Source organism: Petaurus breviceps, unplaced genomic scaffold, assembly GCF_028583685.1.
Source record: "Petaurus breviceps papuanus isolate PSGF00001 unplaced genomic scaffold, PetGlider_PUasm1.0 78, whole genome shotgun sequence".
NCBI lineage: Eukaryota > Metazoa > Chordata > Mammalia > Diprotodontia > Petauridae > Petaurus > Petaurus breviceps.
The window spans coordinates 8,288,858-8,307,958 of NW_027186502.1; the positions used below are offsets into that span (position 1 = coordinate 8,288,858).

Here is a 19,101-nt window from a genome sequence, read left to right on the forward strand (position 1 = left end):
AAAAAAAAAAAAAAAAAAGGCCTAAAAGAAGATACCTTACTTCAAAGCTGAAGCAGTTGATCAAAAAGTATAACAAAATAAATGACAAGAATGATCATCTTTTTACACACAGGAACACATTCTTCCCATAGGTTGCCTCTTCCACCAATGGGGAAGGGACACATTCAGGAAACATATATGCTGGGGAGCATCCATGGACAGGGAAACTCTTGCCTCTAGTACCATAGAGTCACTGATGTTCCCTGGTGATGTCTTCAGGCTGCTCTCCACTGAGCTGCCCTCTGCTTTCTACTGTTGGGAATCTTTGCTGAGCTACTCCTGTTGCTGCTTTTCTGAAGTCTTCTTCCTGTGTCTTCTCTCTTTCTAGAATTATGATTATTCAATGTGTTTATTATGGTTCTTAAGTCTTTCATAGTCATTTTCTTTAAATGCCAGAATGATAAACAGCATTGATATAGCCCCTTAAGGCTTGCAAAGTGCTTTACAAATATTATCTCATTTCATCCTCACACTGAAGAATAGGTGCTATAATTGTCACTATTTTCAGATTAGGAAAGTGAGGCAAACAGAGATTAAATGATCTGCCTAGTTATACAGCTAGCATGTATGTGAGAAGGAATTTGAACTCAGGTCTTCCTGATTCCAGATCCAGGGCTCTATCAATTTCAAAACTGTTCTGATTCTGCTCAATTTACTTGGCTTTGGTTCATCCAAGTTCTCTCAAGGTCCTCTTGATTTGCCACTTTCATCATTTCTTACAGCTTAATAATTTTCATTACATTCACAGACTATAATTTGCTTCATTATTTTGAAATTGATGGGCATCCACTTTCCCCAGTTCTTTTGCTACCAAAAAAAAAAAAGTGCTGCTATAAATATTTTTGTCCTTATGATTCTTTTTCCTTTTTCTCTGATGTCTTTGGGTATGATATTGGTAGTGCTATCCCCAGCTCAAAGGATATATAAATTTCAATTATAAAGGACTAGTGCTAATTACATTCTTCTAAATTTTTTTTCTTTCTAAATTTCCTTTAGAAAGGGGAGTATAAAGAGTATAAGAGATACAATTAACAATCATAAATATGAACATGAATAGGATACACTCATCCAAAAAATAGAGAAGAGTAGCTGAATGGATTAAAATTTAGAATCTAACAATATTTTTTATTTTGTTTTTATAAGAAGTCATATTACATGATATATTCTAAATGGATAAATGACCTTAATATTAAAGATCAAGCCATAAAATATTTAGAAGCATATCATATACCTTTCACAGCTACAGGCAGGGGTTATATTCTCACCATATAAAGAAAAGAGTCAAGTACAAAAGATAAAATTGGTAATTTTGGTTTAATAATAATAACAATATTGATGTTGAGTTGTTTTTCAGTGATGTCCAACTATCTTGGGTTTTTCAAAGATACTGGGGTGGTTTGCCATTTTCTTCTCTAGCTTATTTTACTAATGAAGAATTGAGGCAAAAAGGGTTAAGTGACTTGCCTAGGGTCACATAACCCATAAATGTCTGAGGCCAGAGGCCAGATTTGAATTCCTGCAGGTGAATCTTGCTGACTCCAGGTCCAGCCCTTTATCCACTGCGCCACCTAGCTGCCTCCCAATAACAATAACATCCAGCATTTCTATAGTGCTGGAAGGTTTGCCTACAAATATTATTTTACTTTATCTTCACAACAACCTTGAAAGATGCTTTGGGGACATGACAAAAGCAGTCTTTCTTTGAGGGAGAATGCATACTTCTAAATGCTTTCATTGACAAAACAAAGAACAAATCAATGATTTAGGCATATAACTACAATAAAACCAAAAAGCCAACAATATTTTAAAAGCTAGTTAAACACCAATACTTCTTAATTACCATAGTTGATAACCTTTTCTCAGTTCTCATTGTTCTTGTTATATTTTTGCAGCGTGTGATATCATTGACCACTCTTTCCTCCCTAACAATCTCTTTTCCTTGGTATTCTGAGACACCCATTCTCTTCTAGATTTTTTCTTAATCTGTCTGACTCAGTCTTCTATGCTAATTGATTTTAAAAATCCCTTAAGTTTGGGTCTCTCTCAAATTTCTTTCCTAGTTACTTTCTTTTATTTTTGTAATTTTTCCCTTGGTGATCTTATTCACTCTCATGGGCTCACTTATTATAGCTATACTGATGACAAAACTATAAATAGAATCCTAATGGCTCCTTTAAATTTCAGTACTATGTCTTGAGCAGTCTAATGGAGATCTCCACTTGGGTTTCCCAACACCTCCAAAAACTCATTCCATATAAAACCGAATTCATCAGTTTTCTTCCTCAATCTGTTGTTACCTACTTTGTTTATTTCTCTGAAACATCTTTGACTTCTCATTCACATGCATATCTATTGGATTGTCAGCTCCCACTATTCTACCTTCATAATATTTGTCACAATTGCTATGCTGTTGTTTTTTTTTTTAAAATAATGTGGTCTATAAAAAGCAAACCCATTACTAGGGGCTTGGGAGCTATGATTTTGAATGTTTCAGAGATCTATAGAGTACATTAAATGTAGAGTAACTTTCTGGAGACCCACAAACTTTATGTATTACTTTACAGAGGAAGATGGTGGAAGGTTATGGACATTAAAAAAAAAACAACAAAACTGAGGGGTGTTTAGGTGGTGCAGTGATAGAGCACCAGCCCTGGAATTAAGAGGACCTGAGTTCAAATCTAGCCTTAGACACTTAACACTTACTAGCCATGTGACCTTGGGCAAGTCATTTAACCCCAATTGCCCTGCCTTCCCCCCTCAAAAAAAACAAACTGAAAAGTAACTGAAGTGGAAGCAAGTCAGTAGAAAGCTTGGCCTTTCTCACAGTAGGTACTTAATAAATGTTTGTTGAATAAAATTACACAAATAAGTGACACCTGTTGCTTAGCTTTTACTTCCTCATTTCTGTTAAAAGAAAGTTTATACTCTGCATTGTAGGCGCAAGTCTTCTAGAAACAATTTCTATTAATTTGTTATTATTCTAAATATAAGCATTGTTCTGCTTTTGAGAGATGTCCAAATGGACAGTCCCCCTATGCCCGTTGACATGCCTTCCCGACAAGGTATTTTGAAGTAATATTTAACAAGATTCTTGAACATACGAAAATTTCAGGATGATAAGTCACATAGCTGAGGATAAGGTAAAAACTATTCTTTTTTTCTTCATCAATCCTGAACAATAGAAACTTAATTTTGGAAAATTATTTTCCTAAAACCACTTAATCCTTCTAAGACAACTCATTCCAAGTGTTCTTTCCTTCTCCTTCCTCTTCCTCCCCTCCTTACCCTCCCCCGAAACAACAACAAAAGAACAGGTCCAGGAAGTAATCCAGAGACTTCTTGCCTAGGGTCTAAGACTCAATAATCCCTTCAAGGAAAGTTGAAGGACAAAGATTTTATTTAGATATGAAGAATTACTCTTTCAAAATCTGGTTACCACCCTTAATTTTTTTTTGTCCTGGGTTTGTTCTTGATCTTTTACACACTTTTTTAAAAGTCAAGGACTTAGGCCAAAGAGAAAGGGGGAAAAATATTAGTGGAGGATAGTCCAAGAATTTTGATTAAATACTGATAATGTTACTTTCCTTAGTTAAATCTAGTAAGGACATAAGACTGGAGAAACAGTTACTGCTAAATATTTTGAGTTGAATGAAAAATGTGCTTCTATATCTATAACCTGGAGATTAACATGCCACTTCTAATGGCACTCTATGTCAAAGCATTTTTTTTGGAGAATATAAATGAACAATAGGAAGATTTCAGTTCAAATCCCACCCCAGACACTTAGCTGAAATATCTTAAATATCCCTCAGTCTCAGTTTTCTCAAATATTTCAAAGGAGTGTTGTGAGAATATAAGTAAAAAACATTAACCTGTGTTGATGAAATGTATTAAAAATGATTGATACTGGACCTGATAATTGTTGCCACACATTTTCTCACTGCTCATAGAGATTTCCATTCTCTTTGGATCCTGGTCAAATACTTTGAAACTACATCTTTCAGTGACTTATATTGTTAGTTTTTGCTCCTCACATCCCATGTGAGTGACTGATAGTATTAGCACTTTAGCTTACACTTCCAAATGATCTGAAAATGCTAGGTTACTGAAAAAGTCGGTAAGCGTTTATGAAGTACCTACTATGTGCCAGGCAGAAACGAGTCCCCTTCTCTCTTTTTTTTTCTTTTTTGCTTTTTGGAGGGGGGAAGGCAGGGGCTAGCAAGTGTTAAGTGTCTGAGGTTGGATTTTAATGCAGTCCTCCCGGCTCCTGGGCCGGTGCTCTATCCATCTCACCACCTAGCCACGCCAGCAACTCCAGCAACTCCCTTCTCTCAAGGAACACACGCTAATAGAGGAGATAATATGCTAACAGCTATGGACAAACAAGACAAACAAGATGTGTAATATGGGATGAACTGAAGATTAATCTCAGGAGGGAAGGAATTAGTGTTAGGGGGGATTGGGACAGCCTTCAGACAAATATTGGGGCTTTAGCTGAAATCTGAAGGAAGTCAGGAGGTGAAGATAAGGACAGAAGAGAATTCTAGGAAAGGGGACAGTCAGTAAAAAATGTTTTGGAAGAGGGGGTGTTTGAGGTACCTGGAGGCAGGTGTCACTGGCTCCCGTGACCTAGAAGGGAATATGGTGTAAAAAAGAATTAGAATGTAGGAAGAGGCCAGGTTACAAAAGACTTTATGGGCCAAGTACTGGATTTTATATTTGATCCTGGAGGTAAATAGGGAGTCACTGGAGTTTGAGAGTGTGGGGCAGATGGGGAAGAGGGGAGAGGTATGTGTAGTTGGGATTACATGGTCAGGACTGGACTTTTTAAACTTTTGTTGCAGCAGAGAATGGGCTGGAGTAGGGAAAAACTTGAGGGAGGCAGCCCAGCCAATAAGCCTGAGATCATGAGAGCTTTGCACTAGGATGGTGGCAGTGTCCGAGGAGAAAAAGGGGCGGGGATATATGCAAGAATGTTAAGAAGGTAGACTTGACAAAAGCTGGCAATTGATTGGATGAAGGGAACTGGATAGTTGTCCAGTTGGAGATTAAAGCCTGGAGCTCAGGAGAGGTATAGGGCTAGATAAATAGATCTGATAATCAGCTCCAAAGAGTACAACTGAATCCTAGGGAGCTGACAACCTATCTCTCTAGGTAAAATATTAGCTAGAAGAATGGATGAAGATTCATCAAAGAAGGCTGAGGAACCCAAAGACAGGTAGGAGAATCAAGAGAAAGTCTTAGGAACATCAATTTGGAAGCTGAATGGAAAATGCCCTGGAATGGGGAAAGAATTGAGACAGGGAGACCTACTATTGCCCTAGTTCAGGAGGGAGGTGATCCCCAATCCTGTAGGGGTTGGGATAGAGTGGACAATGAGTTCAGTTTTGGACATGTTGAATTTTAAAATATCTATGAGATATGTTCAGTAGGCAGTTGGGAGACCTGAGACTAGTGATCAGGAAAGAGGTTAGGCCTGGATCTGAAAATCATATGCATACATATAACAGAATCCATGGGTGCAAATGAAGTCACCTAGGGAAATAGTATAGAGGTAGAAGAGGAGCCCAGGGGGAACCTTCTGTTGGTGACTATGACCTGGATTTGGCAAAGGAGATTGAGTGGACAGACAGAAAGGAGAGATCCTAATGTTACAAAAACCTAGAGAAAAGAGAGTATTAAGAAGAGGGCTGTAAGCAAGGAAGTCAAAGGCTTCGGGGGATCAATGGTAACTTTAGTCAGAAGGGATGGATTGTGGCAAGTGAAGGTTTTTTAAGGAGAGATTTAGACATGGGTTGGACAGGGGAAAAGAAGTTAAAAATTAGTGATAGAGTGGGGATTAATAAAAGGAGCAATTAGAAGACAAGTGGATCACTGGTACATGTAGAAGAGTTTGCCTTGGCAAGGAAGAAGGGCCATCTCTTCATTCGAGACTGGTAAATGAGGAGGAACTAATGGCAAAAGGCCTTCTCACCAAGAATGATGAGAGAAGAGAAGGAAGATCTGGAAAGGTTCTCAGATAAGAAGGTGGGGGAGAGGGAGCCACTAGTTTGAGGAAGGATTAAAAAAGTTTAAAAGAGCTAGGGTAATAACTGGAATAGTGAAGCAACTAAAGAGGAATAAGAGGACTGTTTGGTGCAGAGGGCTCAGTTGAGGTTAAATAACAAATCTGTAGGGGTTCCAGTCAACTTGGCAGCTGGTGGAAGCAAGACAAATTGACTGTAGAATTATCCAAGGCTGTGTCTTGAAAATGCAAAATCTTAAGATGGGATAAGGGAAAATAGTGTAGAATTGAACTGGTCCAGTAACCAAAATAGGAAAGGATGTCAACTGTGATGGTTTGGGAAGGAACTGGGAGAGATGGAAGGACAATGTAAGGACAGATGAAGAACAGGTGAAATGACTATGGAGTCAGATCTTAAACATCTAATCTGAGTAAACTCTAACCCATATCTTCTAAGCTTAAATTGATTGCTATAATGTTAAATGCCCAATAACTTAACTACTCCTACTGTTGATAAACACTTTTTAAGGGCCTACTATGTACTAAATACTTGGGATACAAAGAAAGCTAAGACAGTCCCTATTTTCAAGGATCTCACAACCTAATGGGGAAAACAATATAGAAACAATTATATACAAATATTTTGTATATGGGATAAATTGAAAATAATCAACCAGAGGGAAGGCCCTAGAATTAAGGGGGATCAGGAAAGGTTTCCTGAAAAAGGTGAGATTTTGCCTGGGACTTGAAACCAGGAAGCAGAAATGAGAAAGGACAATTCCAGGCTTGCGGTGGGGGGGAGGGAGATATTCAGTAAATATGTCCAGAGTTCAGAGATGGGAATGTCTTGCTGGAACTACAAGTGTCACTAAGAGTGGGGGAGTGGGGTATTCTAGATGTAACACATGGCTCAAAAACTACTTTCAGAACTAGAAGACAACAATTGAATTTGAAACAGTTTTTCTATTACTATGTAAATAATCTCAATAGCTTTCTTGAAGTTTTTTTATCTTAATTATTCATCAGTAGTAACTTATTATTTAAACAGAAACTTCAACTTCCCTAAAAATAGTGTTTCTAATACTTTTTCTATAAAAGGATTATTCTTGGAATTGGTCATTTAAAAAATTTATAATGAATTTAAACCACAAAAAGTTTTTCCATATACACAGCATATGTGAATATTCATTTCATATCTATTAAAAGAAATAAAATTTCATATTACTTTCAAAATTGTTCTGTTTTTCTGGACTATCCTTTCTGTGCATTAAATGTTTTAATGGCTTCCTTTTTTGGCAATCACTTGCCTCTCATCTCTGACCCTCACTCTACCCTTCCATTAAAAAGAGACTAAGGAAAATCGACACTTGTAACTATTGAGCCTAGTGAAACTAAACAAATCCACACAGTGGTCATGTAATGTCCCTTTATGCACCTTGTCATCTTTCTGTGAGGAAAGTAACATGTTTTATCATTTGTCTTCTGGATACATAGTTGGTCACTGCATTTACTTGGGTATTTTAAAGTTTTTCAAAAGCATTTATTTTTACAATGTTTTTGTCCTTATATAAAATGTTCCCCTAGTTCTGCTTACTGTTCTACAACAGTGCATATCCAAGGATTGTATGATATCTCACCTTTTGTTATTTTTTTTTTACAATGAAATAATCCATTATGTTCATTTGTTCTGTATGATGACACCCTCTTAGAGTCTAGTGCTTTCTTTTTGTCTTGAATTAAGCTCTGGGTTGTGGGATGTAGAGTTTAATAAATGCTTTATCTACTCAGGTCTAATCTCCCCATTCAGGATCTGGATGTTTGTTTTGCTTAAGGCTATTTCCTTGCCTGTATTATCCTCCCTATAAATCCTGCTTAGTTTAGATTATTGTAACTGCCTCTTTGTCTCTGCCTCATTTCTCCCCGCTTTAGTCCGTCTTTAACTTTACTAAGTGATTTTTCTTTGCATTTTTGGCCTCTTCTCTTCCCCACTCAATCCACATCAGAGATTTCTTATTGCCTTGAGGAGAAATATAAACTTATTTTTAGCTTTACACTCTCCAAACCACCTTTCTTTCTCAACCTCATTGTAAATTACATATCCTCCCGTTGAGATCCTGCCCAAGTGACCGCTCTGTTAACTTCCCTGGTCTCCCGGTGCCTGGACTGCACTCCCTCTTCACTTCAGCCTCAGACTCTCCCTTTTGAGGGGCAACAAAAACCACCTCCTGTATGAAGCCTAACTGCTCAGTTCCCTTCTATGCCCTAGTCTCCTCCATTAAGACAAGTTCCTTCAGTAGTTTATCCGATTGTCTTCAATAGTTTATCCCTAATGCCTGGCATCCTGCCTACCAAACAAACGTGATTTTTCTGTTTCCTTTAGCAGTGTTTCTCATCATCCCCAAACTTTGCATCTTTTGACTCCCTCATCCCTACTTCCAGGCATTCACCAAGACCCGTTCCATTCATGCTATAACAAGAGAGACTTGGACCTTGAGTATGGTACTTAAGCTCTGAGCCTCTGTCACCTTACATTGCCTTGTATTCAGTCTACTCTGAATTTTCCCATATCTTTTTGCCTCAACTACTTATTACTGTACAGTTGAAAGGTTGCATTTTGTGAATATCACCCTTCCCTTCCTTCCCCCACTCCTCATCTCCCCAATTCCAACAGGGTAAATTTTTCTAAGGCACAGCAGCTCTAAGCATCATCTCACCTGCTATAGCCACTTTCAAAGCTCCATACTGCTACAAAATATAATTCAGAATTCTTAGCCAGGCATTTCAGGCCTGATGTTCTTTTACATAAGCAAACCTGTTACTCCCAAGTTCCATTCCTCCAGCCTTGGGAGTTTATTTTCCTGCCTTTGCTCACAGCCGCTTTAAGTGCTTGGGAGACCCAATTCCCTCCAATCTCTATTTGGAGTGTGTGGTCAGGGTCAGAGGGGGATGAGTTTGAGAAAATCAAACACTTGAAGAGTGGGAGAGAAATGGGCTGAAGCAAAGAGGACGGGATAGTAGCTTGAAGTGAAAAATACAAACCGTCTCCTTCCCTCCCTCCCCCTCTCCCTTACTACCACCCTCCCACCTCCCCCACCCCGCCTCTCGCGCAAGCGCTCCATCACCCTGCAACTATTCGAACGCGTGAGTGTGCGCGCGCGCCCGGTGACGCCGCTCGCGGTCCCTCCTCCTGCTCTGCGGCGGCGGCGTCGGGGGCGGTGTCAGCGTCAGCCCAGGCTTGGGCGATTGGAAGGGAGGGTAAGAGGGAGGGAGGAGGCGCCATGGCCGCCGCTATCACCGACATGGCCGACCTGGAGGAGCTCTCCCGCCTGAGTCCTCTACCCCCCGGCAGTCCCGTTACCGCGACGCGCAGCCGGGCCGAGCCCTCTGGGGAGGAGGAGGAGGAAGAGGAAGACGAGGAGGAAGAAGAGGAGACAGAGGCGCAGGCGGTGGCAGAGCTGCTGCTGAACGGCGACGGCGGGGGTGGGGGCGGTGGCGGCGGCGGCGGCGGGGGCGAGGCGGAGACGATGTCTGAGCCGAGCCCAGAGAGCGCCAGCCAGGCCGGGGAAGACGAGGACGAGGAGGAGGAGGAAGAGGAGGACGAGAGCAGCAGCAGCAGCGGGGGAGGCGAGGAGGAGAGCAGCGCCGAGAGCCTGGTGGGCAGCGGCAGCAGCAGCGACGAGACTCGCTCCCTCAGCCCCGGCGCAGCCAGCAGCAGCAGCGGCGATGGAGACGGCAAGGAGGGCCTGGAAGAGCCCAAGGGACCGCGGGGCGGCCAGGGCAGCTGCGGCGGCGGCGGAGGAGGCAGCGGTGGCGGCGGAGGCGGCGGCAGCAGCAGCAGCAGCGTTGTCTCCAGCGCCGGCGACGAGGGCTACGGGACCGGGGGAGGCGGAAGCAGCGCTACCTCGGTGGGCAGGAGAGGCAGCCTGGAGGTGTCCTCGGACGGGGAGCCCCTGAGCCGCATGGACTCGGAGGACAGGTCAGTGGCAGCCCGCGCCCCTCCCCGGAGGCCCTCCCAGAGAAGTCTCCGATGGGTCGGCGACCGCAGTACCCCGCCCCTCCGGCCGCCGCCGCGGCCAACTCTCAAACCATTTTTATCCTCCCTTTCTTTTCCCCGCCCCGTTTTTTCCCTGGTTCCCCCCACACAGTCCCAGAGAGGGAGCGAGAGAGACCCAAAGTCGGACCTAACTCGGAAACCCGCCGCCCGCAGATGCTGCCCGAGGCGGTGCGCTGAGAGGCCGCGGTCCGTCCGAGCACGCCCAAGGTTAGCTTCAACCATGTTCACGAACAGTTGTCAGAAGTATTATTGACAAGTGTTTTCCAACATGGCTGGTCTAGCCCGGCTGCCGCCGCCACACAACTTCCTAGTCCAGGGAAGAACCTCAGCGCTTTATTCCTCTCTCTTTTTTAATCTAGAAAGATTTTTGGGTTTTGTTTAGTCAAGTGAATAGAAAGTTTCTTAATTTAGCCTTGTAGCAGCGTGGTACCAGGCCAGATTCTAACCTTTTTAAAAAATTTACGTGTATTTTGCTGGAGTGTAGGAGAAACCTAACTTTTCTTAGGATTTCCTGGTTGAGTGACCAGGAAATAAGTTAAATGTGATTCTTTTATTCCATAATGCTCATTCAGATACTTTTAGGAGGGAAAAAAGCGGGAGGGTGATGGTTTGCAATTTTGTTTCTAACTGCACTTGGAAGGTACAGAGCTGTAAAAGAAACTATCCGATTATTTTTGACTTGTACCAAATATCAGCAGTTCACAAATGAAATCTTTCCTTAGAAACTTTTTAAAACACAAGTGTCCTGATTTCAGCTGACACGTAAAGCACAAGGCTTGTTACCATGTGGTGGAGAGGCCTTGTGTGTGAATTTTCTTGTTTGATAATATTTGTATCCGCAGTCACAGGAAACAGTTAAGTGCCATAAATAGTATAGATTTCATTGCTACTTTTATCTGGTTTGAGATAATGCTTTTGGAAAAACTTAGCATTTTTGCTGACTTGTGATTGTTTTTCATATATGTCCGACCTAATATGCAGCTCTCCAGGTTAAGAATCTGTTAATTGGATTTTAATTTGTAGTAGGATTTAAGTAAGATTGGTAGTGGGATGCAGTCAAAGCAGTAAAGAATGAGTGGGTTAAATAAAATTCGTGGCATTAATAATCACTAAAATTAAGTAGTGTAAAACTGCCTGGGGATGAATTAAAAATGTTCAATCATCATTAATTTACAGTTTAATGCCCAATTATATTTAGTAAATAGTTCTGTTACAGATAAAAGTTTACAGTATTTTGATAAAGCCCTTTAAGCTTGTTTGACAGTTCTTTTAAGGTTTAGTTATTAGAAAATTGCTGGATGCAAGGTATGACTTTTAGTAAGAATTCAGTACTGGGGAATTTTATGAATGTGTTCTACGTTTGGGCCACGTGCTCCCTCCTCCTTACAGTAATTAGAACATTTGTTTATTTAATCACTTCTGAAGGGCAGCCGTGGTACAGTGGTTTGAGTGCTGGACTTGGAATCTGGAAGAATGAATGCCACTTCAGACTTTTAACAGTTGGGCAACACTCCTCCCACCTCCTCCCCCCCACCCCCAACAGATCACTTAATCTCTCTCAACCTCAGTTTCTTCATTAGTAAAATGGGGGATAAAAATAGCGTCTATCTCATGGTATCGTCATGGGGATCAAATGAGTGCTTCACACCAACAAAGTGCTTATAGTTTAATGTTGGTCTGTTACTTTGGTTCATGAATTCAAAAAAGTGGGAAAAGTAGGTAAAAAGATATTTGCAACTCCTTAACACATAGTATCCACTTGTGTTTGCTTGTGCTAAACCTTTTGGAACTTTCTGTGTAGCCTGTACTACTAGTATAATTAACCTTAAACAAAAGTTGTAAGTTTCTGGAAACCACCCATTCAAGCTATGAATTCTCTGGTATGTAATCACTCAAAAAATGGAACTTTGTACATGAATCTCATGCCATAAATAGCAAAGAACAGTCTTAGAACATCAAAGAAAATAATCTTGAAATGAAAATGAAGCCACAGTAATTTATACATTATTTCACTGGAGTTTGTACTTTTTGGGGGGAGTTTTTATTGTCTTACCCTGAGATATAACTTAAGTGATTTGGATTTAAGTTTGTGTTTGTGACCAAAATTTGGAAAATATGTTTCTGGTAAATTAATGGCAATAATCTGGAGAACAAAGGTGTGTTTTGTACTTTTTTGACTTACTAGAATAATTTTTGCAAGGAAGCGGGGAAGGGACCTGATCAGACATATGTTATGTCATGTTTACAATTTTTGCCAAAGTTGGATCTTTTTAGAATCTTTTCTGAAACTTAACTGTGGAAGTTCCCTGAGTGATCAGATAATACTTTCATGGATGAGGTGAGACTTAAACTGGGACTTGAAAATTAAGATTTGTGTATTCAAGAGAGAAATAATTGATTGGCAAGGGAAGCAAACAACATGCCAGTTAGAGCTATGGGTGGATTTAAGGTGGTTAGGCTTGAAAGGCTCTCATGGAGGAAGACAAGTAGTAAAGTCTGAAATAGTTTGAGCATTGATATTCCTGAGCATTGATATTCTGTAAAGTTTAAAACCACATCCTAGCGATTTAGCTACTAGCAGGATGTAATAGTACAGTTAATACTGGTTACAATCTGGTTTTTATTTTCCCTTAACTTTTCACCCATTGTGCTTTGGGTCATTTGCCTGAATTTGTTTTGACTTGTCAGCTCTGTCAGAATAAAATTTACTTCTTAAAAAAAGTCAGTTTGTGGTAGACTTAAATTCAGGTTAAAGATATATAAGGGCCATTAATTTTTTTCATAGAGTGATAAGATGAAGGTGAATTTTAAGAGATATGCAGGATAAATTGGAGATGTTTGAAGTTCTGTATACATTTAAAAATTGAGGAAGGGAGCCAATTAAATTTTACTCACCTGAGAGAATTCCAGAGGTATATAAATCCTAGCCTCATTTTCTTGCCCCTAGGCAGTTTTACTACATGAATGAATTAACCCTCAGCAGTGGGGAATATTTCTAGTATCCTTCACTTCCCCCTTCTCCTTCACCTCTATACTTCCAATTCTATTAAGGTTTCTGCAAGTAAAAGAGTATAGTACTTTTAAGTTAGCTAAAGGAACAAAAACTCCATTTTACTTTGAAGTGGCAAAAGTATAACAAGACAAAGATTATCTTGTGTCTTAAAGGTCCAGGAACTGGAGATATTTCTTCTTGAAAGCTGCAAAAATGAGGTTCCCTCCACTTAATGCTGAATTTTTTTCTTCCTTCAGCTGAAATTGGAGAAAAGATTTTGTGAATCCCTATGTGATACTTTAATTTCTTGCATTTATTTTATTTAGCATTTCTGAAAATGTTACCATTATCTAAAGCGATAAAAACCTAGAAAATTGTTCCAATAGAAGATTGAAATTCCAAGTTTTATGGGTAGAGGTAGAAGCAGTGTGGTTAGAGATCTATCTTCAGTTAGGAAGAACTGGATTTACGGTCTGCCTCTGACATATATTGGCTCTATGCCAGTGGGTAAGTCACTTAAATTCTCAAGTGTTTGGTTCCCATCTCAATACAAGCTCTTTACTGGGAGATCCCCAGACCATTGAAATCACACACATGTCTCAAAGAGATTTTCTGTTGTCCATGTGAAAACACCATGCCAAACTTGAATTAATTGTCCTTTTATTTAAGTATAAGATAACATGGCCTCAGGTTCCTTTATCAGTTTAATGAAAACTTGCTTCAGCTTGTGATTCTGTCAGTCGTTTAGAACCCAGGATTACCTCTGATATAAGACATCAAAGTAGGATTTTTCTGAATTCACTGAAGAATGTGTTTTACAGATTTTTCTCTAGTTATAGATTCTCTCACTTTATAAAGGGCAGAGACAGTTTTTGTTTAATTCTTTTCAGTATTCAGGGTAATGCCATGAGGGAGCTTACTACATTCTGATGGCAAAATCAATTAACATTGGCTTAAGTCAGTTTTACTATTTTGAAAAACAGGAAACAAGATAAAATTTTATTGCTGTTAGGAATGATAAATCAAGTTGTAACCTGAGGAACTTGAAGCCAGAAAAAGTGTTTGCAATATGAATGAAATTTTTTTTACCATAGTTTTTTTTTTTTTAAGCAATCGGGGTTAAGTAACTTGCTCCAGGTTACACGGCCAGTTATTATTATTTCTGGGTGTGGTGCTGAGTGTCTGAGCCCAGGATTCAAGCTCCAGGTCGTCCCAACACTGGAGCCGGTGCTCTTACTCGCTGAGCCACCTGGCCGCCCCTAAGCAATTGGGGTTAAGTAACTTGCTCAAGGTTACACGGCCAGGTGTTTCTGGGTGGGTGCTAAGTGTCTGAGCCCAGGATTCGATCTCCAGGTCAGTCTGACACTGGAGCCGGTGCTCTTACTCGCTGTGCTACCTGGCCGCCCCTACCACAGTTCTTTAATGGATGCAAAAAACTATTTGGTTTTTCAGATATAATGATAAAAATGAAAGTCCTGCTGACTTTTGTTTAGGAAAGTGTAATATTCTTGTTCCATATTACATAAGGCGGGGAAAAAACCTTTGAGTTTTTTCCAAATGAGTTCGCCGAAGCACTCTAGCCACACACCTAGTTCCTTTTCCTAATGAGTAGCACATATTTTTGAAATGGTCATTTTCTTTTTTGGTCCAACCTGTGATTTCATCCATTTGGGGAATTCCTAGTATGGAAACTTCAGTTTTACAGAATGACACTAAGAGATTAAAGTACTTGTCCCCAGGTTATTATAGCTAATATGTGTAAGATGTTGAACTTGAACTTAGGTCCAGACTTTCTTGACTCTAAACCCAGTCTTCTGTCTAGTACGCCATATTGCCTTTCTGTTGGTTTGAAAAATAATCACCCTGAGAGCTCAGCAATATGTAACAAAGATCAAATAGCAACTGAGACAAATATAATTTTGCGGCACTACCTTAACTTAAAACTGCTGTTTGATAATTGACATAAAAGAAGCACAGAGTCCCTCCCTGTAATGAAATTTCCAATTTGGTTGTGGAGATGAAATCTTAAAGAGTAGTAGAGGCTTAGAATATTGATGGGCAAACTTTGGTTAGTTAGCTGTTAAGAAGTAGGGAAGGCAACATAGTATGGTCAGTTGTTTTCTGTTGTGTCCAGGGTCTTGGTTTACTTGGCAAAGATAATGGAAAGATGCCTTCTCCAGCTCATTTTGCAGGGTTAAGTTGACTTGCCCAGGCTCACATAGCTAGCTAGTAAGTGTCTGACACTGTATTGAATTCAGAGAGAGAAGCCTCCCTAACTCAAGGCCCAGCACTGCATCTCCTAGCTGCCCAAGGCAGGTTTGATTTCATACAAATGTATTTTGGGGTAAGTAGATAGACAACCTTTGCTCTCCAGGCTTAGGCTGCAGCCACATTCAGTTTTTTAGATTCTTGAGCCAGGAAGTAGTGTGAAAATGGCAGTCTGTTGTACCTTTGGTCAGGGAATTAGGAAAGACAACTTGAGAGTCTGGATTAGGTAGTGGTAGTAAGAAGGATGTCTGGTCAGGGTTTATGTTGCTTGTGGTTTATTTCTCTTTTGACTCTTGTCAAACAGTATTAAACCAAATGGCAAGAAAATCTTGAATCTTGAATCTTGGGTGGTTAGTTGGACTAATAACAAACAGAAACAAAGGGCATTGAGTAACTCCTAAATAAGGAACAAAATACAGAATCCAGTGGAAGTTCCGAGATTTTTAAGTCTCAACTGGTCACTAAATTGAACCAAGTAGTGTTGCCTCATCTTTGTTTAAAAGATATTTTGAATGTATTTTTGGTTTTTGTTTAAACCCAGACATAACAAAAGGGAACTAATTAATTTCTCCTGTTCATACTGCCCTACTACTTAGGTATAAATAATTTTTTTTTATGGTAATTCAGGGACCACATCACACCAGACATAATTTAGGAATGCTAATGAAGTATTTAAAGGAGGGAGAGACCTTATTTTAAGTCTTTATGTAGACTTCCACTAGACTGGCTTGCTGTAATATCAGATCAGATCATGGTGAGGGTAGGGGTTGGGTGCTAAGTTTTATTCACTTCCAGGGGCTGTAATTGGTGAGGAGGCAAGGTGTTCTCTTTTATCTAAGATCTCTCCTTAGAGATCAGTAAGCACCCTCTTTGGTTGAGGGATCAAAAGATTGAGAAAAGGAAGGGTGGTAGAAAGTCTGACTTTGTTTGCTTTACTGACTTTGTAAATTTATTGGACCAGTTCTTATTACTATAACCATGACCTGACTGAAATTTTTCTTGAGTCAAAGGGCTTAAATTATTCTCCCCATCCTGCTTTTAGGTGAGGGTCTGCTAGAATACTACATTTGACAACAAGAAAGGAAAAAGATGATAGAAATTTGTTAGTGGCCTAAATCTGTCTTACCTCTAATTAGCAATTCTACCAAATAGGTTAATATCCACTCAGTTCTTTTTGTTTATAAAACTTCAATAAAGTTTTGTTCACACTTCCAGTTTTTGAGGTATCTTGCTTCTGTGAGGAGTAGCACATGAATATATAAATCTTGATTCCCTGAATGCTATGGTTAAAAGAATATTTACAGCACAGTATAATTCAGTTGACTACATCAATGGGAATTTTAACTTGACGCAATGGTAAAAGACTTGTATAAAGTATTAATCTTGGGACAAAATTGACCTCACCATAATTGTAATATTCAAATGTATTTTTTTGAAAAAAAGTATATGTATATAGATATTAGTGCATTTTGACAATCATTGCATTTAAGAACAGAAGAGGTTAGCACGATGTCTGGCACAAAGTATAGGCACTTAATAAAACTTTTTGCCTAATTCCAAACTTTTTAGTTAGGAATTTAAGGCCACCATATATATTATGTACCCTTTGTGTGCTCAAGACACTGATGTGGGTAGTATATTCGTAGGCACAGATTTGAGCCCTTTAATAGTTCAGGCTTTGAATTCCTGGGGCCAGGAAGATAGTTGTTAAGGATTCCAGGATTACAGATTGTCTCTAGGTCTGTCCCAGGACTTGGATCCTGTCAAGAGCTGCTTTACAGGCATAGCCTTTGAGAACCCCAAGGTTACCTCTGCCACAGTTTGATTGTAGAGGAGGAAGGAAAACAATAATAATATAAAGTAAAATATGGTACCTATGTATTTATGATTGAATAAATTCAGATTTATCAGTTTTCATTTCTTAGAGGTAAACAGTAGCTCAGTGTCATCATGTAAAATGGGAATATTAATCTCCCAGGATTATACTAAGGATAAGATGATAATATTTGTAAAGTGCTATATAAATTGCTGCTGCTGCTTCTATAGTATCTATTTCATTTTTGTAAAAAAGACACTTTGTAAACTAGTATTACATGTAATTGAGATCTTAAAAGCTAAAAGTTAATGAAAATTAGTGTTTAAAAGGAATTCTTTAAAGTTGAACCACTTCAAAATCCATCCAAGGTATTAATTATATTAATGTTTGGCATTCTTGCTATGTATCAATAAATGATGACTGCTTTCATCAAACTGTTGTACTTATTCATAGATTAATGTTGGTATGCCATTTCAGAGTATAAATACATTCCTTGAAGATTGCTTTTTAATTTAACTTTACGTCATTCTCAAATTCTGTTATGGTAATACAGAAATGTTGCCAGTTTTATGGAGTCCTTGTTAAAAAAAATAGGGCATACATGCAGAAACTTTAAAAATTATTTTTCATTTACAAGCATTTTATCTCTTGCCTTCCCATCCACCTCTATCAAAAGGAAAGACAGTTCTTACAACATGTACAGTTAAGCAAAAACATTCTTGTATTGGCCAGGTCAAAAAAGGTGTTTTATTCTTGTGCAGAACAATGTGGATCAAAAACATGGTGCCTGGAATGGAATTTAAATAAAAATTAGAAACAGGTTAATATTAAACGGATTTCGGTAATGAAGAGTGCAACATGCTTGTTTTGGGGATATATTTGATTCCTAACTTATTGAATGCTATTAGAACCTGAAAATAATTATAATCTCCTTTTCTTAGCTTGATCTCTCTGCTAAGTATCCCATCCTCCTATCTTTTTGTGGAAGGGGGAAGGCAATGCAAGTGGGGTTAAGTAAGTGTGTCAAGTGTCTGAGGCCTGATATGAATTCAGGTCCTCCTGACTCCAGGACAGTTCCTGTATTTGTTTCTGCCACCTAGCTGCCCCCATCCTCCTATTTTCTTTTAAGTCTCAGCTCAGGTCCTACTTTCTACAAGAAATAATCAAATTCGGGAACTGGAGTCATTTGGGCTGAGAATGGGCTCAGATAATAGCTAAAGAATAGAAGCAAAGTAAATGCTCATTAATTGGATAATGGCTAAAGACAGGGTGGTACATGAAAGTGATATTACTATGCTGTAAGAAATGGCAAATATATATATATATTTATAGAATATAGAGAAGTCTGGAAAAACCTACTTGGAGTTTGGAGACAGAGTAAAGGGAACAATAGGCACGATGCCTGCAACAATGTAAATTGAAAGAAACAAAAAAAAGTGAAGTCACTCTGTGACCTTGGGGCAAGTAGCTTAACCACTCTGCCTAAGTTTTCCCAATTGCAAAATTGGTATAATGGCACCTACTTTTCATATTGTTTGTCCTTCCATTTTATAAGACAGTCAATGACATCATGCATGATAGTTGGGGGTAGGCATTCTCCTAACTCATTGACAGGTTTGAGGCCTGTTGATTACCCTCAACCTGGTTTAGCCTGTCTGCCAAGAAGGTTGTCTGGATCTGGCTGCTGTGCATACTACACCTTCTTGGAACTTCCAGGTGAGAGTTGGGTGACTCAGGTGGGCACCAAAGGTGGATGAGCAACCCTGAAAAGGGCTCAGCAAGCCCTCACACCAAAGATGCTAGTTCTGAATTACCTGCCTGGTAGAGTTGTTGGGAAGATCCAGTGAAGTGCTTAGCATAGTGCCTGGCACATAGGAGGCGGCGTGTATGTATTTGTGCATAGTTGTTTTGCGGGATGTATTCTTTGA

At 39.5% G+C, this 19,101-nt stretch overlaps 1 protein-coding gene across 10 annotated transcripts in view; it reads left to right on the top strand.

The window, feature by feature from the left end:
* AEBP2 (AE binding protein 2) overlaps positions 1-19,101 on the top strand; it is a 114,034-nt gene that overhangs the window by 15,575 nt on the left and 79,358 nt on the right. For 7 of the 10 annotated variants that reach the window (XR_011172063.1, XR_011172062.1, XR_011172064.1 and 4 more), the window contains exon 1: positions 9,274-10,019. The exons of 1 other annotated variant lie outside the window; for it this stretch is intronic. Coding sequence is in view for 5 of the 9 variants with exons in the window: in XM_069106185.1 (XP_068962286.1) it covers positions 9,322-10,019 (698 nt within the window). In the remaining 4 variants the exon portion in view is untranslated. Of the gene's footprint in view, positions 1-9,273; positions 10,020-10,165; positions 10,305-19,101 lie in introns of those variants that run through there. 2 more of the 10 variants (XM_069106180.1, XM_069106187.1) reach the window with 2 other exon arrangements.